The sequence below is a fragment of the Babylonia areolata genome, chromosome 24, assembly GCF_041734735.1.
Source record: "Babylonia areolata isolate BAREFJ2019XMU chromosome 24, ASM4173473v1, whole genome shotgun sequence".
Lineage (NCBI taxonomy): Eukaryota > Metazoa > Mollusca > Gastropoda > Neogastropoda > Buccinidae > Babylonia > Babylonia areolata.
This window is the reverse complement of record NC_134899.1, coordinates 29,485,708-29,511,620: the sequence shown is the minus strand read 5'-3', so window position 1 is coordinate 29,511,620 and position 25,913 is coordinate 29,485,708. Positions and strand designations below refer to the sequence as shown.

The 25,913-nt window shown below is 42.9% G+C and overlaps 2 protein-coding genes across 8 annotated transcripts in view; one reads left to right on the top strand and one right to left on the bottom strand.

Moving 5' to 3' along the window:
* The first annotated feature begins 3,732 nt into the window (after window positions 1–3,732).
* LOC143298915 (uncharacterized) lies at window positions 3,733–10,925 on the top strand. Its single transcript, XM_076611946.1, has 6 exons — window positions 3,733–4,083; window positions 6,625–6,739; window positions 7,861–7,973; window positions 8,356–8,451; window positions 10,034–10,247; window positions 10,758–10,925. Exons 1-5 carry the CDS (start codon window positions 3,916–3,918, stop codon window positions 10,220–10,222), a joined length of 681 nt encoding a protein of 226 aa, XP_076468061.1. The 5' UTR covers window positions 3,733–3,915; the 3' UTR covers window positions 10,223–10,247; window positions 10,758–10,925.
* A 3,263-nt stretch (window positions 10,926–14,188) lies between these two features.
* The window catches only part of LOC143299082 (neurobeachin-like), a 299,752-nt gene continuing 288,027 nt past the window's right edge, over window positions 14,189–25,913 (bottom strand). For all 7 annotated transcript variants that reach the window (XM_076612191.1, XM_076612194.1, XM_076612192.1 and 4 more), the window contains 2 exons: window positions 25,401–25,552; window positions 14,189–24,537 (listed from right to left, as the gene is read on the bottom strand). In XM_076612191.1, the coding sequence (XP_076468306.1) occupies window positions 24,444–24,537; window positions 25,401–25,552 (246 nt within the window). In that variant the 3' untranslated portion in view covers window positions 14,189–24,443. The remainder of the gene's footprint in view (window positions 24,538–25,400; window positions 25,553–25,913) is intronic.

Here is a 25,913-nt window from a genome sequence, read left to right as displayed (position 1 = left end):
AGAGAGAGAGGGAGAGAGAGAGAAAAACAACAACAGACAGACAGACAGAGACAGACAGAAAGACAGAGACCAACTTAGGTTTATACACTACAAGCCAGAAAGACTGCAACATGTGTTGCCACATCCCCCCAGCAGTGACACTGCAAGACCGACTGGCATTGATGACGATGATCAATGAATCCGCCTACTTGTGTGTGTGTGTGTGTGTGTGTGTGTGTGTGTGCGTGTGTGTGCGTGTGTACTGGTGTGTGTGTGTGTGCGCGCGCGCGTGTGTCTACGCGCGTGCGCTGCCTGTTTCTGCACTGTTCTCTGTGTAATGAACGAGCATGACCGTGTCGACTTATGAGTAGCGTTTCAGAAAATGACGAATTGCGTTGTATATTATGCACACTCGTGGCAAGGATGGCTGGTGTCTCTCTCTCTCTCTCTCTCTCTCTCTCTCTCTCTTCTCTCCTCTCTCTCTCTCTCCCTCTCTCTCTCTCTCTCTCTCTTCTGAGAATAGCATTGTCCACACGTTTGTGTTCTGATGCAATGACAAAACAATATGATTTTGTTTGTTGCTTTTGTTGTTAGTTTTATACTTCGTGCATGGCACTTTCGCCTCGTGCACAAGATCTCAGTGTGAGATCCCAGGCTGAAATCCTGACAATGATGAGTTTAAGGAGGAGATTTTGTCCAGTCACCCATGTAATTATGATCATGTGCTGACACGCTATCCCTTCTGTGCGTTTCTGCACACAGAAGGAAAAAAAAAATCAGTTTCCTTTTTCGCCCTTTCATGATAACACAATCTATGTTGGGCTAGTTATGAAAACACAGATATACCCTGAAGACAGTGCTACCGAAGACGGAGTATTGCTGTCTAAATGGAAAAGAAAAAAAAAAAAAAAAAAAAAAAAAAAAGATTACACATGTCCAAGTTCATTCGTAGAAAAGAGTGAACGCTGGACTTGTAACGTACGAATGCTGCAACAGCAGAACAAGAACAAGACAAGAGAGGCAAGGCCTTCAAGACTCACTTGTGATACACTTAAAAAAAATCCAAGCTTTTTATGTATTGAGTATAATTTCAAAATGTAATGTTTAAGATGAGAAAGATCAGTTTAAAGCAAATTAACTCCCCTAGCATTACAGAGTAATTTCCCTTTTTTACTAACTGCACCAAAACGTTTGCAAAATAAATAAAACTTCCATGCTTAGCAAAAGAAGTTCCTGTTTGAACAAAAAATGATAATAATGACTGCTCTAGCTGTTGGGTCAGAATATCAGATCAAAGTGCCAAGTTTAGAGAATACAAAAAACATAAATATAACAGTAAATGCAGCTTGCATATAATTAGGCTTCATTCTTTATTTTTTTTGTGCCCACCCCAGAGGCGCAATATTGTTTTAAACAAGATGACTGGAAAGAACTGAATTTTTCCTATTTTTATGCCAAATTTGGTGTCAACTGACCGAAAGTAGTTACAGAGAAAATGGCAATGTTAAAGTTTACCACGGACACACACACACACACACACACACAGACAACCGAATACCGGGTTAAAACATAGACTCACTTTGTTTACACAAGTGAGTCAAAAATCACGAGGCTTCTAATGAAGGTTTGAACAGTACCAGAATATGTCTGGGTTAAGTTAGGAATCTGTGACCACCTGTTCTCGAAATCGGTCCAAAGCATTGAAAGAAATAACCATTCACAGAACAAATTTCACCCCTTCTTACCTATTCTGTGTTTGTCTTACTTTAAAATTAATCATTTTATTTCAGATCAGTTAGGTCATTTCAGCCCAAGTTCAGTAATTATTCACTCTGAAGGCCTATTCTGCACTGGAGACTCTTAGTGTGTTATTTGCAGGCCATGTTAATCTATGTTGGTCACATGGTGAGAATCCGTAGCTTATTCATAATCTTTTTCATCAGGCATAATCTGGGTATTTTCCAACCCCTTCACCAACTCGAGTAAACGGAACAGATCTACCCATACATGGAGAGTTTGTGAACCTGCAGGACCCAGCTGCATTGCTTGGTTCTAACTTTTTGACAGTTACACGTGACTAAATGCTTGCGTTGACAGAACTACGCCATTGGTCAGTTCATTACTGCACTCAGTAGCAGGTTACGACCATACAAGGCTCTTCCGTCCGAGCAATGCAACTGGCTCCTGGACAGCACTGTCACAGGAAGGTGGGGGGGCGGGGGGGGGGGGGGGGGGGGGGGGGGGGGGGGGAGGGTGGTGGCAAGCAGTGACATCGAAAGCCGTCTTCAGCAAAGCCAGAATCAGAATCGTGTGGAGAACTCCCTGGTACAACACCAACACCAAGCTGAGAATGTACCATAGCTGTGTACTTTCCATACTCTTCTATGGCTCAGAATGTTGGATGATGACTTTGAGTGATCTGACTGGACGAAAAAGCTCCAAACAATCCTGCGAATCTTCTGGCCCATCACTATCTCCAGTCAACAACTACCTGCCAATCTTCTGACCCATCAATATCTCCAGTCAGCAACTACCTGCCAATCTTCTGGCCCATCACTATCTCCAGTCAGCAACTACCTGCCAATCTTCTGGCCCATCACTATCTCCAGTCAACAACTACCTGCCAATCTTCTAGCCCATCACTATCTCCAGTCAACAACTACTGTCTCAGTGCAGTCAGGAGAACATGGAATCTATCATCATGAGAAGGCAGTGAAAATGACGTCATACGAAGAGAGCAAGGTTACGCCACCCGGACAGCCCTTCACTGGACACCAGAAGGTAAACACAAGAGAGAAAGGCTAAGGAACACCTGGCGCAGAACAGCTGAAGGAGAAGTCAAGACCGTGAAGCACACCCAGAGTATCATTCAGAGACTGGCCAAAAACAGACAGAGAGTAGCGGTTCTTTGTTGCCTGTATTTCCCCCATTGCATTTTGGCGATTGAAAATACTTGTTGGGGTTGCGTCATATACTTACATATATACACAATTGTTTTTCAAGCGCGTTGAGTTACGCTGCTAGTCAGATGTAGTGTAGCGTATATGGATTTGTCCGAACGCAGTGACGCCTCCTTGAGTTACTGATACTGATACTGATTTTCAAGAAAGAGACGTGTTGTTTGCTTTTCTGAGCAAACAAAAAATCACGAAGAAGAAGAAAAAAAAACAAACTCGAACAAAAAAATAAGAACTGCTGAACAAGTGTTTTTCCATTGCATAACATGGTCTCAGTACTCCCCCCCTCCTGCCCCTCTTGTTCCCTGTTGCAATCTGTTGACGATCCATCATCTCGTCCACATGTAGGCTACTGTGCAACCAGCTCGCACCATCCATCACCACCAATGTGCATCTGGCCGTGACAACGGTGACTCAGTGCCAGCACGTGATGGAGTCTGGCTTGTAGTTTTGTCCTGACCTGTCCAGCCCTCCATCCCCCTCTAACCCCCACCCCTCCACCCTGCCCTCTGCTGTCCCACCCAGTCTCACAGCAGGTTGCACCACGCCAAGTTCCACAGATGTGACCACTGATAATATCCTGTGTTCTTTCTTTTCAACACATAATCAATCACGCCCTCCCACCAAGAGTCACCTCACCTCCACCACACAGTCCAAACTGTGCTGGCGGTGAAGAGGGCGGAGAGGGTGTGCCAGTGTGTGTGTGTGTGTGTGGGGGGGGGGTGTCAGATGTGGCATCACGTGACGAGCTCGTGCCGATGTTTGTGTCTGTATAAAAACCTCTCCGGACGGTGGCTTGCAGCTTCAGCAGAGTCGCTCAGCTGTCTTCAGTCACGGCCACTGAAAACCTTCCACCCACAGCAGTTCCCGGGAAGCGAGCACCATACTTGTGAGGCGTGACGAGCGTAGACGCTAAAGAGTCGACTACTTCTGTCAGCTTCTGACCAGGTTCAGGGGGGAAAGAAGGAACCAAGGAGGCATGGGCATCTTCACAGCGAGCATGATGATGGTGGTGGTGGTGGTGACGTTGGATATCGGGAATGCCACCCCCTTGGATCGCAGGGCGCACTGGGAACAATGGCGCGAACTGCAGCGGCAGAAACAGGAAAGTGAGCTGCCGGCGGAGCCGCAGACAAGACCTGAAACGGTATGTCCTTGTGCTGATGTTGGTTGTGTTTTTGAAAATATCGAATATCTTAACCCTCAGTTTATTTTTAATTTTTATTTTTATTTCTTTTTATTTTTGGGGGCGGGGTGAGGGATGGGGGTGGGAGGGGGGACGGGGAGGAGGGGGTGGGGGGATGGAGGGGCGGTGAGGGATGCCAAGGGAATATTGTCGGGAAGGGGGGAGGGTTCTGAGGTGGGAGCTTCTTTTCTTCTTCTCTCTCGGCCACGTGAAATAGGTATAAGTCCTGTCCTTGAGATAAAGTATTCGGATCCCTCAAACACCGCGTCACTTTGAAATCCATCGCGTCCCTGGGTGAAATCTGAATGAGGGGTGAGAACACTGCTGTCTCTTCCCCGGTCCCTGGTCCCGATTGACGGTGTTTGCTGGCTGCGATATCGACGGACTCCTTCACCCCAGTCCCTCTCTGGGCCCAGCACTGGTGAAGAGATGGACAAAGATGATAAAAGTGCACCAACTGGTGACGAGTCTGACTGTGTTCGTTTCAAACAGCTTCTCATTTCACCCACTTATGCCCTTTCATCGCAGTCTTTGCACTTGAAGATGTAAATGATTCCCGACTGGTCGAATTTGTTGGTCTCATTTTGGGGGGGCATCACTAACTCGCTTCTGATGGAGTCGCTTGCTTGGATGTAAGCGTCCTGGTCGTCCGGCTTCGAGCTTCAAGATTTTGTATTTTGTATTTTTTTCTTTTTTGTCACAACAGATTTCTCTGTGAGAAAGTCGGGCTGCTCTCCCCAGTGAGAGCGCGTCGCTACACTGAGAGCGTCATCCATTTTTTTGTATTTTTTCCTGCATGTATTTTTACTTGTTTTTCCTATCGAAGTGGATTTTTCTACAGAATTTTGCCAGGAACAACCCTATTGTTGCCGTTGGTCCTTTTACGTGCGCTAAGTGCATGCTGCATACGGGACCTTGGTTTATCGTCTTATCCGAATGTCTAGCGTCCAGACCACCACTCAAGGTCTAGTGGAGGGGGAGAAAATATCGGCAGCTGAGCCGTGATTCGAACCAGCGCGCTCAGATTCTCTCGCTTCCTTGGAATATGCGTTACCTCTAGGCCCTCACTCCACTCACAGTGGATGTTGGGGACGGTGATGTGTCCTTGACCGGGAAGTGGGGACGGGGGAAGTAGGGCAGAGCTCGCTTGGTTTAGGGATGGGGGTAGGGAAAGAAATTTGTGCTCCATAGCATTTTCTAAGTCATCTATTAATTGCCTGGAATGCTGAGGTCTTCTTTTAGGAGGTGGTGTTCTTCCTTCATGACTTCTGATAAACAGATAGTCTTGGCTCAGTGTTACTACGTCTGGGTGCCTCCCATTGTGTATTCTTAGGGTTGGCAACTGTCCAGATGGAGTCACTGCGTGGTCAGTGAAGGTCTTTTCTGTACATCGTTAACCACAGAAACTCGTCTTTCCTGGTGTTCATGGCTGTTCTGTTGTTATCTACCATCCCACGGGTGACTGTGTCTGGGTGTTGGTTGTTGTGTGTATACGTAAGCAGAATATCACATAAGCAGGTTAAAGATCCCGTAATCCATGCCAGCGTTCGGTGGGTTTTGGAAACAAGAATATACCCAGCATGCACACCCCCGAAAGCGAAGTATGGCTGCCTTTATGGCGGGGTAAAAACGGTCATACCCGTAAAAGCCCACTCAGTACGAGTGAACGTGGGAGTTGCAGCCCACGAACGACGACGAAGAAGAAGAAGATGAACTCTTCTTCGAATTCTATAACCGACATGGTGTCATCCAAGTATCGGCGCCAGTAGCGCGGATGAGAGTGCAAGGAATCCAGAGCATTCTACGCCAAGTTCTCATTAAAGAGACTGACTGTGGAACCTGTCGCTACACCCTGTTTGCTGAAAAAATGGTCTTCAGAATCTAAGATTATGTTCCTCTTGCGTCTTCCCGCTTTTTTTGTTTGTTTGTTTTTGTTTGTTTGTTCGCCACACCACAAAAAACCACATCGTATTCACTTTTTTTCACAAAATGTGCTAAGAAACGGGCTAAATTCGAAGAAAATAAAAAATAAGTATGACATGTTTTTTTTAAAAAAAGTATTCATTATTTCAAAATTAGCGTTCACCAACAGGTCTGAAATTCAGTTGACAAGTAGATTAAAAAAAGAAAAAAAGGAAAAAAAGAAAAAAAAAAGCCTTCGCCTTCGTCAGTACACCTGTGATTTAATACTTTTGACACAAGATATTTCCCACACCGTAACCCCTCTCTCTCTCTCTCGTAGTGTGTAATCGTAAAGTCTACCTGTCCCGACCACTAATTCCCCAACTTTCCGTCTTTCTTTATGGTCACTATTTTTTTTCCTTTGCGTCTGCGTCACTCCCTACTCTACGTGGCTTACGTCACTACACTGTGTGGCCTGCATTACTGCATTCTGTGCCAAGCCACCACACCATGTAATTTATGTCACTGTTCTGTGTGACATACGTCACAACAATCACTGTGTGACCTACGTCACAACAATCTGTGCCCGTGTGGTTTCAGCTCTCGATCCTGCAGAGGGCGCAAATGGAACAGGCGCAAAGGGAGCGACAGAAGGTGCTGCAGAAGCAACAGATGGAACTGATGCAACAGTTCATCGAAGACTATGAACTGGACGGTATGATGCTGACAAGCTGACGTATGGGGCACCCTCACGCTTACACATACACACTGTATACCACGCCCCCTTTACCCCCCACCACCCTCCCGCACACACACATACGCCGCCACACACGCACACATGACACGTCCGAGTGACTGATATCACTCAAAGTGAAAAGACGTTGGATTAGATAAAGAACTTACACACTGACACACATGCGTGCACACAAGCAAACACGCATTCATACAATCATATCGACATACGCCTATTCACTGGCACATTAACGTTGTGTAGTTGTACCGACGTGAAACTGAAAAATCAATCAAACATTCCGTTTTAAACACTCTGAATTTAGTAGAAAAACTTAAACAACACACATATATATACAAAAATGACATTAACTAGATGATTGTGAATTGGAGAGCGAACGTAGAACATTTCACAGGCAATCTTTCGCTCATTTCATCATGTCTGTGGAAATCGTCTCTCTGCCCGACTGAAGTTAGCGGGTGGGCCCAAAGGGGTATTCGGTTGAGTGATTTCGTCCAGTAATGGTTGGTCATTTGATTATTATGAACAAAGTACCCCCCTCCTCCCATCCCCTACTCTACACGTCATGCTTTCTCTCTCTCTCTCTCTCTCTCTCTCTTTGACACTGCCCATTTCCATAGTCAACGACCCAGATTGTTCTCCCACTGATGCTGTCTCTGTCTGTTTGCTGTCTGTCTGTCTCCGCTCTATGCATGTATGTGTGTGTGTGTGTGTGTGTGTGTGTGTGTGTGTGTGGTTGGGTGGGTGGATGGTGGGGAAGGTGGTATGTATGCCCAAGAGCATATGTGTGTTTGAAATGTGTGTGTGTGTGTGTGTGTGTGTGTGTGTGTGTGTCTGGGTGGGTGGATGGTGGGGAAGGTGGTATGTATGTATGCCTAAGGGCATGTGTGTGTTTGAAATGTGTGTGTTTGAAATGTGTGTGTTTGTGTGTGTGTGTGTGTGTGGTTGGGTGGGTGGGTGGATGGTGGGAAAGGTGGTATGTATGCCTTAGGGCATATGTGTGTTTGAAATGTGTGTGTGTGTGTGTGTGTGTGTGTGTGTGTGTGTGTGTGTCTTTGAAATGTGTGTGTGTGTGTGTGTTCCAGAGCTGGCTGTTCAGATAGGCAGTGACCTCCTGGGACGCATCCTGAGTCCCATGGGGGAGCGTACCAACGGGGTGGCTATGCCTGTGGATCAGTGCGTCACCAGGAATATGTCTGTACGTCTACACATCTCCAAGTGATCCTTGTGTGTGTGTGTGTGTGTGGGGGGGGGGGGGGGGGGTCGGTACGGTGGGTGGGTGTTTCACCATGAAAAAACCCCGCATTGATTGTTGATCTTCCACTAATTTTCATTTGTATCTACTGTATTTACCCCCCTCCTCATACATTCATATATATATATATATATATATATATGTGTGTGTGTGTGTGTGTGTGTGTGTGTGTGTGTGTTTCACCATGAAGAAATCTGCATTGATCGTTCACAAATTTCATTTATATCTACTGTAATTTTCCCTCCTCGTATACTATGAAAAAAAAAAATATATATATATATATATATGTGTGTGTGTATGTATGTGTGTGTGTGTGTGTGTGTAGGCGGTATTTGAGGACCTCCAGGTGTCTGGCAATTTCGTGTACACGGCCTGTGGTGCTGGGGATGGAGCCTCGCTGCACCTCCGCTTCGAACTGCCGGTAACTCCTCCCCCCCCCCACACCCCCCACCCCCACCTCGCCTCCTCCTTTACCCTTTCATCGCTCCTAGTTCTCCGCTCAACTACCACATCGCATACTGTTGTTGTTTTTTTCCTGCGCTTACTGTATTTCGTTGCGTGTATGCACGTGCGCGTGTGTCTGTGCGCGTGCTTGCATGATATATGCTGTTTTCGGAAGAAAAAAAGAATATTTTTGTCAGTATGATGAATTATTACCTGCCCGTCCTCCCTCTCTCTCCCTCTGTATAAATATACAATATACAATGCAAACGTGCACCCCTCACCGCCCCCCCCCCCCCCCCCCTACCCCACCCGCTCGCCTCCCCACCTCCCCCTTCCACACACACAATCATATTGGACAGCTTGAGAAGAGAGAGAGAGAGAGAGAGAGAGAGAGAGAGAGAAAATGGTTTAACTGCACATATGCCTGTGACCCGTTCCAAATAAGAAAAAAAATCAATCCTGCAAAAAGGCAAGAAATGTTATCTCTTGATCAGAAAAAAGAAAAAACGATATTCAATGTGAAGGCTTCAAATAAGGGGACGACAAAATGATATTAGTACACTCGTGATTCCTTATGTAAATGCGTTTTTAATTTGTAATTGTCTTCATGGGTTTTCTCTATGCTTAAAAACCACAAAGAACAGTCAGAAGAAAGATTTTGCTAAATATCGAGCCTCACGTTCAAAATAAATGCACATTGCTGACGTCGTGTTAATTACGACTTTGTACTTTTTATGAAGTATATTGTACTTTTTATGAAGTATTTCAACCTTAGGTCGCTGTAAATTTGGGTATTGGAAAATACATCAAAGTCATTTTTACAGTCAGCAAGACTATCATAACCGTCGTTATTATCATTATTGTTTTGTTATTATCATCACAATCATCATGTTATTAAACGATAAAGAGTGTTAACTATTTCCATTTACAAGGTACACAACTTCGTGCTACCGATTCAGCAAGCACAAGTTAACTGAAAGGTACAGTGGAACACAGACACAGCTCCGGGCTTGACCTTACACCGACCATTTGACATATGCACACAGCAGCAATGACAAAAAAGAAATGTGCAAACACAAATTAGATTTTATTCAAGACTGGCATAGCCTTTTATTCCTAAATATGCTACACAGAATATACGGTCAATACACTGAGATCAAACACATGGTTGCCTCGATGGAATTTCGACTCGAAATGAAAGAACAATGAGGCTGGAGGAGTAAATAATAATAATAATAATAATAATAATAATAATATTTATATAGCGCTGAAGCTTCTGCAGAGACAGTTCTAAGCAGTGGAACAAGCCCAGACACTCCGACCCTCTATTGTTGTTTAATCCATTACATTCCCTGCCTCATTGTTCTTTCATTCTAATATTATTTTTATTTTATTTTATTTTTCATCGTCATCATCATTATCACTATCATCATTATCATTATTATTATCATACTCCTCCTCCTCCTCAGTCCTCATTATGTATGTTGTTGTTGTTGCTGCTGCTGCTGTTGTTGCCGTTGTCGTTCATGACTGACTGTTGGGTCGCCACCACCATCCAGGGAGCCACCACCCCCAGCATGGAAACCACCACTCCCAGCGCCACCACCCCCACCCCCACCCCAATGCGCCCGTGCCCCATCGTTCCCGAAGGCACCCCGGGCGATGCTGAGGAGACCACCACCCCAGAGGCACCCGAGACCACCACCCCTGAGTCCCCCAACAATGTCACCGCTCCAGCAACGCCATGATCCATTGGTTTCCTGCCAAAGATCGGTAAGAACAGCACTGCTGCTCTGATGACGATCCAACAGTGCTTCGTACAGTTATAAAGAGCGGCTCTCTCAAGGCTTAGTAAAACACTAGGAATACAGGTGGTCATTGCAGACGAAATTGTGGACCTGGCAAGATGACAGCATTAAGTGTTGGCGACTGATTCTATAACCCATTTGGAGTAATCTAACCCTATAAATAAAGAAGAAGAAAGAAAAAAAAAAAAACCCACTGACAATTGGTCATTCCATCTAATAACGGTAATAGGCATAACGTTTCAACTATGTACGAAAGTTGTCGTTAGAATTGGTCTATATATTTAGGATAGGCCTGCTAAAATAATCAGATTCGCCAGTGTTTTCTCATATCTGAGGGGTGGGGTGGGGGGTCTATGTTCCTTTATTCTTGTCTGATTTATCATAAAAAACAACAACAACAACAAAAAAATCCTTTCTTCATGAAGAAAATCACCCCATACCTTGTAATATCTCCGTTTCTATTTGTGTCCGACAGACCAGGACGCTGACAGCGCCACACGCCCTACCTGTACCCGTATGACAAGGCTCTCATATGTGTGGTCTTCACCGGGGATGTGTCTTAGAGTCTATCTCACACTGTAAAGAGACTGCATGCTATTGAAGATAATCTCCAGCAGGCCAAATAAAATTCAGATCAAACGTATTGCAAGTGTTCGTTTCAAACGCGGAGAGAGAGAGAGAGAGAGAGAGAGAGAGAGAGAGAGAGAGATCAACACAGAAGGATAAGGAGACAGGTAAAAACAAGTCAACTGACCACTCAGCAGCTGAAGAATCCAGTTCCAGACATATATTTTCATTTCGAACACACAAACAAAATTAGTTTCAGTTTTTTTGTTGTTTTTTTATATCATAATTATTATTTATTTATTTATTTATGTACGCTTATCTCTCTCTCTCTCTCTCTATTTTTTTTTTTTTTTTTTTCTCAAGGCCTGACTAAGCGCGTTGGGTTACGCTGCTGGTCAGGCATCTGCTTGGCAGATGTGGTGTAGCGTATATGGATTTGTTCGAACGCAGTGACGCCTCCTTGAGCTTCTGAAACTGAAACTGAAACAAAATTAAGCTTTTCAAGACTGCGCCCGAAGTATAACGTTCATACCACAGTTGACACTGACTTGAGATAAAAAGAAAGAAGGAAATCGAATGGAGCAGTGTCCCAACCTCATTCCAGATCTGGGGAGTGAAACCTTAGCTTATGCTGTGTGAGAGTGAAGCACGTGCTTTGTGTTGCACGTGCGTCTAAAAAATGTATGCTTCCTCAAGTCACAGTCTGTGTCTGTCTGTGTGACGCACGTGTTCCATACCAGTTACGCGCGTCTTTGTCTCGTGGTGATGTTGACACTGTGAGCACAGAGCTGGTGCACATGGCTGGAGGGAGGATGGGGGTGCAGAGTGGGGGGCATGAGTTCATGTTTTTGGTCAATCTTTTTTTAATTTTTTTTTTTTAATTTGTGAGTACTCATGAGGGAGGCTCACCGTTTCTGCGCCATCACAAGCATACACGGGGCGATTGTGTGCTTGTCGGTCTAAAGATGGGAGTATTGCATGAAAGGGGCATACTATATTCTAGCTCACCACGTAGGCAGCCACACACCATCTCCAGGGGAATTGTAATTCTCTTTCTGGGTGGTGATGGGTGCATGGTTGTAACGCTAGCAAGTTGCCGTGTTGAACGTTACCTTCTCATACCACTGACCATAAAAATGATAAAAAATGTCTGATGTCACAAAATACAGCGTGTGTTGAATACTGAAGAAGTTTTCGGCAGAGGCCAGGTGTGAGCCTAGTGGTTTAAACTAAGTAAATATCTAAAATAATCACTGACCTCAACATAGCCATGATATACCTCCTCCACCACTATATAGTAATCATATAATGATGGACGTATGTTTTTTGTGGGTTTTCTTTCTTTCTTTCTTTCTTTCTTTTTTCCTTTTTTTTTCTTCTACAATCTCCTGGATGGAATTGTGTGACAGTCAAGTGGTTAGAGCTTTGGATCTCAGGGACCAGGGTGCGGTTACTGGGAGCGCAACCTGGTGGGTTAGGTCGTAGACACTGAAACCCCCTTATATCTCAAGATAAGGGTCATTGGTTGGGTCTGTTGATGGAGATCATTTTCTCTGATCTCTCAAGTCAACAGGTGTGCAGACCTGTTAACTCACTCAGTACGGCCAGTCCTCTCTTCTCCTCTACACAGACCCATCGGATGTCCAGTGGGTGTCTGAATGACCCATCAATTAGCTTCCGTCGTCAGAATTGTGGTATTCTTTGTCAACATTCACCTCTTCAGTATAAGAGCGTTCCGCTTGCAATATTTTGATGATGGTAATTGGGATGAAACGCTGTTAACGTCGTCTCTTTCGCCGTTCGTATGGAGAGAGTTAATGCCTTAACTCCCATTGTGACTGTACACGATCAGATCAAAGATGCATGTAAATTAATTAAACATCATCAAATTAATGTCCGGGTTGGGATGTGAGCGTATCCAACATGAACACTCCTAAAACCGGTCAGACACGTATATATATGTACACTCGTAGATTAGAACGAATTTTGGAGTAGCAACTGAAAAAGACGTGTTTCACAAACGACTCAGACCAAAACTGATTTCCTTTTTTCCTGGTATTTCTTTTGAAACTGAATGAGAAAAAACACAAGTATTGACGTCCTTCCCAAACTGAAATTGCACAGGGATTAAGAGACACATGTGTACAACAAGGGAAGATAATGCTGTTGGGTATCTGTCTTTATTACGTTTGGTGGTGTTTTTTTGTTTTTTGTTTTCTTGTTTATCTGGTAATGTTTTCATATGTGCACACACCTAGAACATAACCATATAAAAAGATAACTGGTGCTTGGATTGGTATATCACATCGTTGACTTAACTCTCTCCATACGAACGGCGAAAGAGACGACGTTAACAGCGTTTCACCCCAATTACCATCATCAAAATATTGCAAGCGGAAGGCACTTATACTGAAGAGGGGAATGTTGACAAAGAATACCACAATTCTGACGACGGAAGCTAAAGGTTGGGTCATTCAGACACCCACTGGACATCCGAGGGGTCTGTGTAGAGGAGAAGAGAGGACTGGCCGTACTGAGTGAGTTAATCAGTCTTATTGTATATGAAGCTGATGGATGCACCATCAGCATGCTAAATGTCTTTCCTCATGAATGCAAGCCATCTTGGGACTTGCTATATAAACCAGTTCAGCAGTAGACTCAAAGCTTTCTTTGCAAACTGCTTCTTACAGCCAGTAAACATATAATTATTTCGTATGGAATGGCCTAACTTGCTAAAACTGATGAACAAGAGAACCATAACCACTAAGCCATTCAAAGAGTGGCTGAGAAAAACTCAGAACCCTTGTGTGGATCACAACGGAGACTGGAGCTAAGTTAAGTCTGCATATCTTTGTGCCACACTTCAACTTCTGACCAAATAGTAATGCATGAACGTCAGAATCGTGTGGGTTTCTCTTTCCATCCAGAATTCTCTCAGGATTGAGGACAGAAGATGTATAATGGACACACACAAACACACACACAAATGAGCATGCATGTGCACACACACACACACTCATATACATATTGTACATCTTGCATCAAAGTGAAAAGACATCAAATTGTGCGTGTGTGTGTGTGTGTGTGTGTGTGTGTGCGTGTGTGTGAATGAACTTGTTCATGTTTTATGGACAATTAAAGTTGTACATTATATCTTGAATACAATAGCGCATGCATATGTGCATGATTCTGTGTGTGTATGCGTGCATGTGCTCATGCATGCTTGTGTGTGTGTGTGTGTGTGTGTGTGTGTGTGTGTGTGTGTGTGTGTGAGTGTGTGTGTTTGTGTTCAAATAACTTCTCAGCTGTCACAACAGTCCACACAAATGGTCCTTTCAGCTTCATATTTTATTTTAATATATCACAACTGATAATGAGTACGTGAAAAAGTGACTTGATAGAAGTGTTGCAGTGTCAGTATCTATGGAGTAACAACACAACCAATGAATTAATCCAAACAAAACAACAGCTAACAACAGTGAAGCTCAGGCAAAGCTAAGTTACAATTTCCAACCTACAAGAAACCATTCTGACATATTTCTCATAAAGAATAAAAATTTCTCAAAAGATGTAGTTATGCACATCTTTCACCTTTCACCGACTTGAAAGCAATACACTTCTCATTGAATACACCATTCCAATATCCATTTGCTCTCCCCATGCAGAGATATATATATATTTATATGTATATAATGCATCCAACTAACAACAGCATGCTTACAGTAATATATCAAATAACAGTGTTAACAGCACAATTCCAGCTATAGGTTCTTGCTTTTCAATGTTAAATCTCCATCAACACATGCTGAGCACGAGTGTCCACGCATCTACTGTTCAGTCATATCCATCAATGTAACAAATGGGTGTGGAACATGAACATCAGCCATTCACGCTGGTCACACTGTGACAAAAGGATCATGACAGGACTCACTTTCAAGTCAAACACAGTTCTTGTACAACTACGGACCACCACCACCACCAGACAGAAACTGTGCTTCTGACAGATTTATGTGAACTCATGGCTTCTCACTCATAAATATATATTCTTAAAGTAAAATACAATGTAATTAAAGTAAAAATCAGACAACTATTTCAAACAACACTCACTAATTAGGCAACATCTGCGGTTTATGGCCAAGGAAAAACCAACCCAGAATTATGAAAGGAAAAAACAAACCCACACAAACTAGAAGTCATGAAAACCATTCAACTTCAACTTCACACTTATCATACAACTGGGTAAGTGAGAGAATATGTGCGTTATGTCCAGTCTGCCTACCAAATTTCATCCTGACTTTGTGTGCATTCACAACCTGAAAGTTTCAAACACTGCCAGCTTACAAAAGCATCCACCACCAGTGTTAGAACTATACAGGAGGGTCTTGCACATTCCTATAGATGGGTGCTTCTAAAGAAGCCAAGCCTTCACTGGATATTATATAACCACATCAAATTTATGTGGTGATTTGTAACTCATGCCCTTAAATGGTTGATGCTCTGTTATCACAATAATGTATCATAACACGTTTGCTGTTTATTGTGCTACGCCTGTGCCTCACAGTACAACTCCTGGGCCTTACAGTACAACTTCTGGGCCAATGAAAAACACACTGCACTCTCTTGGACACAGCAGAGCACACCACCTCTGGGTATACATACATTTCATCAGGCACGATGTACCAGTCATTCACAACAACAGGAACACAAAGAAAGCTCTGGCTAGATGAACATTTGATACAGAGAAGAGTGCAACACCACTCTACATAATGCACATCAAATACAAGAAGGAAAAAAAAAAAAGAACAAAGAAGGAGCTCAGAAAAATGGCATGAATTTGAACAATCACAAATCAGAATATGACGAAATGTTTCAAAAATAGAACAACACGTAACAACAGGAATGTAGAAGTGTGTTATATTTGACTTGAAATTCATGCATGCACTACGTACACACATGACCAGTCAGTCAGTGGCAAGCATTTCATTCGTATTGGTGAAGAGGTGTATTTTGTCGTCAACTCTTCATTTTATAAATATCATTTCTGGTCTACTCTGGAGCAGGTCTTCTGACTTCAAGTCATGAAACGGACAGTACAAATGTTGATCAGATCGCCAGTGTTTCGAAAGCATGACAGTTTAAAAAGGGAGGTAAAAAGTAGTGGGAGGAAGAAAGCAGAGCACTCTTTACTGTGGGAGTCCAAAGGCAAGACATTTGACAGTGGCAGTCAAAAAGCGCTCCCCTGTTCCTCAGTTGCAGACAGACTCTTTACAATCATAATCAGAAAATGGTGCAGCTTGGAGTGTGAGTCACAGAATAATGTGAACAGTGTGAGCCAGAGAGATGACACTGTTTATAGTGAGTCAGAAAGATGAGACTGTTTATCGTGCAAGCCTGAAAGATTACACAATTTACAGTGGGGGTCAGACAGATGACACTACTAACAGTGTGAATCAGAAAAATTACACTGTTTACAGAGGGACTCAGAAAGATGACAGTTTTATATGAATCAGTGAGCTCAGCACAGTTCACAACAAGAATCCACTTGTCCACTGTTTCTCTTTGGACATTTGAAAGCTGAGCACTGTTTTTTTCTGAGAGAAGTTGAAGGCTGAGAACTGTTTTTCACAAGGAATTAGAATGCTGACCACCATTTTATAAGGGAATTTGAAAGCTGAGCACTGATTACAGTATGGATAAAAAAAAAAAGAAGAAGAATACTGTTTTGTGTAGGAATCAGTTGAGCGTTGTTTATAAAGGAAGTCACAACTTGATAACTCTTTGCTGAAGAAGGAAAAGGGAGGAGAGGAGGGGAGGGGAGGGGAGGAGAGGGGAGGGGCGGGGTGGGGATGGGTTGGGGTGGGGGGGTCATAAAAGATGATTACAGCACTGTTTCCATGAAGTCTTATTGTTAACAACAATGTTCACTGTGAACAGCAGAAAACTGCCGTGAACACAACACTTTAAGAAGCAGATCATATTACCGTTTTCAGTTTCATTTGAAGAAGCCAAAGAAAATGTAGGTAGTTATCTTTAAGTTTAATATTCTGAATACAAATTACTCATAACTTAAAAAATGCCATATTTAGCTGATTTTCTTATATATATACATACATATCTCTATTCGTAACTGCAAAAGAAAGATTGTGTGAATATAAAATAGGTATTTGTGGACATGTGTTAAAAACTGTACATTAAAGATGAATCAATCAGTGAGTTGAACAGCATGCACATGAATTGTATGTGTATGTATGTGTTATGCGCACACACATACGAGTGTGTGAGCGCATGTGTGTGGTGTGTGTGTGTGTGGTGTGTGTGTGTGTGTAAATATCTATACCAAAGCATGTGTACACATGCATGCCACCTGTACACCTGGTGCAAGAAAGAGCACATGACAAGCATTTACATCAAGGGCGCCCAGTGCCACTTCACTTACCACACAAACCAGACCTCTGATCTATCACTCAGACACACTAACGCCTGGCTCCACAACTACCAACCCACCAGCACACAGATGCTTATCACAACATAACAAAACAATGGACACCAACCTAAAAAAAAAAATCTTATTTTCCAGGTTCAAGATCAGGCAAACAACTGACGCTCAAAGTATGCAACATTGAAAATGACACTACAGCTACACAAAGACTCCGCCCCCTCTCACGCAGTTCAAGAAGAATGCTACACAGTCACTTGCTACACAGCTTCCATCCCACATGTACAACGGATTTAAAGTTGATATGTTTGTCAGGGGAGGGGGTGTTGGAGGGGGGGAGCGGAGGGGTATGGGGCGGTTCCTCTCCACACACTCTCCCCTTCCCCAGGACAGCCATGTTCACTGACACTGCCAGTGCACAGGAGATGCCAGTCCCTACCAGACTCGCTGTCAGCAGGCAGATGACAGAAACCAGTCCTTGGCCTACAAAAGACGGCCTGCAATCTATGCCTGCATGTGGGTGTGACCAAGCTGTGCCAGACATTTGTTATGATGGGGCAGAAACAGGTTCCCCGCCCCCTCCCTCTGTTTCAGTTCCACAACTGGAACACTAACACAAACAAGAGATAGTCCAGTTCAGTCCAGTCCAGTTCAGTTACTCAAGGAGGTGTCACTGTGTTTCTGTGTTTGGACAAATCCATACATGCTGCACCACTTCTGCTGCGCAAATGCCTCACCAGCAGCGTGACCCAGCATGCTTAGACAAGCCTTCAGGGAAAAAATTTAAAAAAATAAAATATGAATGATAGAAAAATATTAAATATTATTCTGTGAAAAGGGTGATGGTGGTGGGGGATATCAGGTGTTTTCTATCTTGCTACTGGCAAACAGTTTCATACATTACTTATTACATACAGTACAATTAAATTAATTTTTGTTCCTTTGCTTTCCCTTTCCACTGTGTGTGTGTGTGTGTGTGTGTGTGTAGTAGTAGTCTTCAGTTTAATGTCTTCCACTTTAAGTGATATTAGTGTGTGTGTGTGTGTGTGTGTGTGTGTGTGTGTGTGTGTGTGTGTGTGTGTGTGTATCTGTGTGTGTGTGTGTGTATGCATGTGTGTGTGTATGGGTACATGTGTGAATGTCCTAACCCATCGCACTTAGACAAACTGAACACACAGAACTGTATATGACAGAACAGAGGCAATTCTATGCACAAATAACCACAGAATGACTCCTCTATTGCATTTGAAATAACCACAGAATGACCCCTCTAAAGCATTGTTGGCACTGGTAAAATCCCATGAAATCAACCCAAAGATGCTTAAGGGAAGTGTACACAAGTAAAAAAAAAATTAAAAAAAGCTTTCAAAAAAACGAGAACAAATGAAAAACTGAAAATTACTATCATGAGAGTGACTGCAAATGTCAAAGCATGTACATCAAATTATTCATAAGAACAGTATAGCTATCCTAATATTTGAAGCATAAAACACTTAACTAAGCAACATGAACCTGCCCTATCAAAAAACGCAAAGGAATGCCTCTCCAGTTTTCTTCATAGATTAGACATCACCTTGCAGTCCACAATCTGCTGGTGTCACGGAAACAGGAGAGGGGTGTACACACGGTGATGACTCCATGAATCTTTATCTGTTGTCATCTTTACACATAAATAGGCGACATATTCACAGGTGGCTTTCCCTGATGTGCTTGCCATTGTGATATTCATCCAGTGTCAGTGCCAAGTTCTATTTATGCCCCTTGTCTCCCTGGTGGAGAACATTTAGCAAAACATATATAGTTAATGATATATATTAAAGGAAAAACGAAAAAGAGGGTGTAAAATCATGGAATGTGTGGTCAGTATAATATCGGAATGGTTGCTGTACTATCACCAGTTAACAGCTCACCTCCTCTCACACTTCAAGCGCCAAGCTTTGACACAGCTGATGCTTAACTTGAGAACAATTTATAAGCAGTTCTATGAATAATCAGACGTCCCTAAAAAAATGCATAAACATTCTTTGCTTTTGTATAAAAAAAAAAGTTGGTCTGATCTCCCAAAACAAGTCAAGCAAACAAAACAAAACAAAAAATGTACCTTTTCAGAATGGTGTCTATCCACTCAAGAACATATCATTGACTCAGTCTGACACATTGACACATTCTGTTCTGTTTCCCTTCTACAGATGTAAGCAAGGATGTAGTAGATATGGCACAGAGGCACCAGCCCTTATTGCCCACCAACGAAAATAAATCAAGATGTACTTCAAACACCTGTGGCTGGAGCCAATTGTATCAGGACAGAAAGAAAGAAAGGAGAAGAGAATGCAGGAGACGGAGGGTGGAAGAGAGAAAAAAGCAGCTGATCAAACATGAAAAATAGGAACAATCTGTAGATGTTATGACAAAAAAGATACATGTTGTATCAGCTGAAAAAAATAGAAGCTGTAAAACAGATCACGTGTGTGTTAAAAATAACAAACATTCCTGGCAAGGGAACACAACAAGTAAACAAGGATAAAGCGGATCATTGTACACAGGAAAATATCCCAGAACAGCTACATTTGAGCAACATAAACAGAATCTATACATGAAGAAAGATATATCCTCCAGCTCCTCGACTTCCTCCCAGTAAGAAAAATAAAACAACAACAACAACAAAACAACAAGAAAGAGGAGAAGAAAGAGAAAGTAAAAGTGCTGTGGAATGACAGGCAGGCAGAGTAAAAACCTGCACTCTATGATGTGATACAGACAACCAGTTCCTTACCAGTTCCCCACTTGTGTTCAGTGAACATGCCTTAACTTTCTATTTCTCACACTGCCTCAGATCTGATTCTGCTGAAGACTATTTCAGTTTTGATTCTCACTACACTCACATACTGTCCGCTGGCCCTGATATCGCGGATCTGGGATGACTACCACACAGCAGTCCTATTTTGATTTTTGTATATTTCAATAATTTCAGTGTACAAGCTTTTGTTCTACACAGAAGAACCCACTTCTTTTTTTTCTGGCTGACAGTATTTGTATTTGTATTTCTCTTTTTGTCACAACAGATTTCTCTGTGTGAAATTCGGGTGCTCTCCCCAGGGAGAGTGCGTCGCTACACTACAGCGCCACACATTTTTTAAAATATATTTTTTCCTGCGTGCAGTTTTATTTGTTTTTCCTATTGAAGTGGATTATTCTACAGAATTTTGCCAGGAACAACCCTTTTGTTGCCGTGGGTTCTTTTACGTGCGCTAAGTGCATGCTGCACATGGGACCTTGGTTTATCATCTCATCCGAATGACTAGTGGCCAGAACACCACTCAATGTCTAGTAGAGGGGGAGAAAATATTGGCGGCTGAGCCGTTATTCGAACCAGCACGCTCATATTCTCTTGCTTCCGAGGTGGATGCGTTACCTCTAAGCCATCACTCCACTTGGCAGATGTACACTGTGTTCCATCCAAACTGTCCCTTTCTGTTAACAAGTGCTAGCAACAGGTCTGTACTGCCAGCACAGTTTTTCCCTTACTGCCTTAGTCTCTCTGAAGTAGTATGTTGGGTTGAAAAAACAACAAAAGAGTACTATGTGAACAACTGAATCAGTCTGAGGATTTTATGCAACAGAGTAATTAGAATACACACAGCAACAAAAATTACACTGAAGCAAACATTGTTAACCTTACAAACTTTACACGACTTTCACAAAATTCATCCGTCCATTCAAAGATTTCTGGGTATCATCAAACCCATCACAATGTCATCAAACATATCACATCACAACACAGTTTCTAAGACAATTATTGCAGTATCACAACACACACCAAAATCAGATTTGGAGGGCAAGAAAATCTTTTCCGTGTCTCAGTTAAAGCCAGACATGAACAGATGCAAAAAAAACAACAACACAACAGCGAACAGTGCAAAATACATAAATTGTGAAATGAAAAGTGTGAAGCTGAAGAAGAAACGAGAACCGTCAAGTCAAGTTTAACATAACAGTGCTTTCAGAGACACAGCCACAATGCTCAGTGTGTGTTGACACTGCCGATTCAACATGAACCACATGTTCTCCGTGTATGTAACAAGATCCCTTGCATAGTTGACACTGACGACACCAGCATCAATATTGATCAATGTCAACCACTGTCACGTCACTGCACAGACCACTCTCCGCTTGTTTGGGAAACATATCAACCACTCCATGTCGCTGCTGCTTTCTTTTCTTTTTTTCCCCTCGCACAGGGAAGGAAGAGAGAATGAGAAAAAGACAGACAAAGACAGAGTGAGAAACAGACAGACAAAGACAGAGTGAGAAACAGACAGACAGATAAAGACAGAGTGATAAACAGACAGAGAGAGTGAGAAACAGACAGACAGACAAAGACAGAGTGAGAAACAGACAGACAGATAAAGACAGAGTGATAAACAGACAGAGAGAGTGAGAAACAGACAGACAGACAAAGACAGAGTGAGAAACAGACAGACAGATAAAGACAGAGTGATAAACAGACAGACTGATAAAGACCGAGTGAAAAACAGACAAACAAAGAGATGAGTGTTTTCCTTCTTAGAAAAAAAAAAAATCTATATTCTGAAACAGACAACATGAGGAGAGGGACAGAGAGATACACACAAAGAAAGATGACAGAGACATTACAGTCTGTAACGCACACCACAGTGAAAATCAAACTGTGATAAACTGCTGATTTTCTTGAACACCAAATGCACACTTGTTTGGCCTGCACTGCAGATGATTATTCAGCCTTTCCTCTTCCATTCCAGTCAGCTATCCCCCTGTGGTGTCTCAATCAGTCCTTAGCTTTGAGCCAGTGACGCAAAATTATTTCTGAAAAAGTGTGAGGAGGTGTGAAGAAACATAAACAAGTTGCAGCTGTTATTCATGCTGCCAAAATATCAGTCCTGGGTTAGAAATCAATGGTGTAAACTGATCAACGGTCTTTTTTTTTCTCTGCATTTGTGTGCTACAACTCTCATGTTCCCTCTTACCTCCACAAGTCATATGATTTCCTTTTCTGCATACGGCCATTTAACCCTGCCATAAAGACAGCCATACTCCATGTTCTGGGGTGTTCATGCTGGGTGTGTTTGTGTTTCCATTACCCACCAAACACAGAGTTTTACCCAACCTATAGCAAGCATATTTCTCTTCTGCATGTGCATATACGTGAAGGGGGTTAAGGCACTTGCAGGTCAGCACATTAGGTTGACCTGGGAGACAGAAAATTCTCCATCCTTTACCCACCAGGTGCTGTTACTGAAATCAAACCCAGGACTCTCAGATTAAATTCCCAATGCTCTAACGATATGGCTGTTGTGTCCATCTAATGGTCAGTGTTACTGATTGTTTTTCACTATATAACAAGTATCTGTGCTCCTGTTGATGTTGTTTTCTTAATTTTTGTGTTCATTTCTTTCATGCAATGTGCATACAGACATAAAACACGTCAGACTGTGTGGAATTCTTTTTCTTAAAAGAATACTAACTGACATCTGTGTAACATGGATAGAACACAGTATCGCTCATCAACTTCATTCATGTGTTGTTGTTTTTCAAATCATACAAACTGTCAAAAACAGACACATAATGGTGAAAATCAAAGTGAACCACAGAGGAATGAGCAAAACCAAACTCTTGAGCTCTGATCAAAAACTGAAATGCAAACAAGAAAAGAAAAAGCAGAAGAAAAAGAAGGAAAAGAATAAAAGGATGAAGAATGAATACAGAAGGTTGAAAAAGTTAAAAAGAAAAGCAACAACAAGAACAACAACAGCAACAACAGTTGATATTTAACAATGAAGTAAATGACCTACACTGAATATCACTAAGCCTACAACTACACCTAATTCAAACACCATTAACAAAATGTTTTGATGCAACATAACAATGTTAACAATATCCCTCCAACAATGAGTTTAACAATGCAGACTTGTCCACAATAAAAGAATTCCAATCTGAATGTTCAACAACAACTACAGTTTCAGTCTCAGTTTCAGAAGGAGGCGTAAGTGTGTTCGAATAAATCCATGCCACGTTTGATAAGCAGATGCCTGACCAGCAGCTGACCCAATGTGCTAAGTCAGGCCTCAAAGGAAAAACGAAAAAACAAGATCAATACCTATTTACTAAGTAACTTACTTAACAACTGTCAAAAACTAAAAACGCCATGCAGCCGAACTCTGTTGGCTGGAGCCTGGGGAGGTTCTGTGAACATCTAAAAAACAGAACATCCGCTGTTGCTCTCCATTCTATTGTGTGCCACAGCAAAACAAGTGACAGTGAAACACCTTTATCAACAGGAAAGTCATTCATACTGGTGTCCCCTCCAACAGAACCAAAACCTAGCTCTTGAAGCCTCAGCATAACACATCAACTAGCATGCTGCATGAATATGGGCATCTGGGTCAAGCCCCGTCATGTGGTGGTGTCACATGTTGGTGCACATCAAAGTGGTGTTGTTCTACTGGGGGAAAGGCTTTCCTTTTGTGATTAACTCTCCTTGCCTCACACACATCACATACATTTGTGTTAATTTATGCAATCTTATAAATAGGAACCCCTTTTCCTTTGCAATCACCCATACACTTTTCTGTAAAAAAAAAAAAAAAAGACAGAAAAAATACAGACTAAAAGAAGTCAAGCGCAGCAGAGAACCAAGACTGAAAGCATCAAACTGTAGAACACGACAGACACTAACAAGTGGTGGTCATACGTATTTCAAGGATTGCATGTACACACACTGGACTGCAGAACCCAGGGTCCAATGTCCCACTAGACAAGTTAACTAACACACAGCCACTGGCACGGACCGTGTTGATATGTTTTCCAATCAAACAAAAAACGTCAAAACTTTTGTTCCAATCCGCAATCCATCTGGCTGCCAATGGAAAGGGGTGGGTGGGTGGGGGGGAGTGGGGGTTTGGGGGATGATGACGGTTCCCACAATCCCCTGGCGACAACAGTGGCCACTCCTGCAGGCCATCTCCATGTGTGGCGATAACGCAAAGTGAACTGGTTGGTTTTGTTGTTTCCCGCATCTTGTGGCGGTGGTGGGCTGGCCAGAAGGAAGAGGAGCAGGGGAGGAGGGGGTGGGGGTGGCTGGAGGGAGGGAGGTTGAGGGGGTGTGGGGGTGGAGTGGCAGCACTATGTGTAGCGGTCCTGGTACTCGTGGTGCCACTTGTTGAAATCGATGTTGAACACCAGGATGCAGCCTGTGGCCAGCCCCGCTATCAGGAACCTGGAATCACGCCCACCACACACATCATCATCTCCATCCCACCCAAACCACGCCCACCGCACGCATCATCATCTCCATCCCACACAAACCACGCCCACTGCATGCGTCATCATCTCCATCCCACACAAACCACGCCCACTGCATGCGTCATCATCTCCATCCCACACAAACCACGCCCACTGCATGCGTCATCATGCGTCATCATCTCCATCCCACACAAACCACGCCCACCGCACGCTTCATCATCTCCATCCCACACAAACCACGCCCACTGCACGCGTCATCATCTCCATCCCACACAAACCACGCCCACTGCATGCATCATCATGTACAGACACACAGACAAGGACTTGTGGTCATGTTTGACAGAGAATGATAAGGAAAAACTACATGCACAGACACACAGACACTGACTTGTGGTCATGTTTGACAGATGATGATAAGGAAAAACTAGGTGTACAGACACACAGACACTGACCTGTGGACATGTTTGACAGATGATGATAAGGAAAAACTATGTGTACAGACACACAGACACTGACTTGTGGACATGTTTGACAGATGATGATAAGGAAAAAACTATGTGTACAGACACACAGACACTGACTTGTGGTCATGTTTGACAGAGGATGATAAGGAAAAAGTATGTGAACAGACACACAGACACTGACTTGTGGACATGTTTGACAGATGACGATAAGGAAAAACTATGTGTACAGACACCCAGACACTGACTTGTGGACATGTTTGACAGATGATGATAAGGAAAAACTATGTGTACAGACACACAGACACTGACTTGTGGACATGTTTGACAGATGATGATAAGGAAAAACTATGTGTACAGACACACAGACACTGACTTGTGGTCGTGCGTGAGGGCCAGGGAGCGGATGCTGCTGTCACACTGAGGGAAGGTGTAGAGCAGGGTGAAGTCGTGCATGCGCCACACCTCCACCACCCCAGCATCCCCGCTCACGATCAGGTAGTTCCCGTCACGACTCAGTGTCTGAGCCTGCACACGTGTTTACAAGCATGGGTCACAACACAGTGTTTCTTTTATGTTTTAACCCTTTCCATACCAAGTTAGAATTGCGTGGGTGCACACAATAGGGTGTTTACTGAGTGTGGCCTGTTTTCTTTCATGTTTTTATTTCAGTCTTTTGCCTTCTACTCATCTTTCCTTGCACCGTATCTTAATGTATTTACCTTTTCTTATCGTCATTATTAATAGTTATCAATTCACTTTTGTATCAATTTACTTATGTACTATCATTTTCTATTCATTCGTCTATTCATTTTTCTTTAAAATCTTATCTTTCATCATTTTTTTTACTTTTCTCTTCAAAGTCTGATTAAGCGCATTGGGTAAGCAG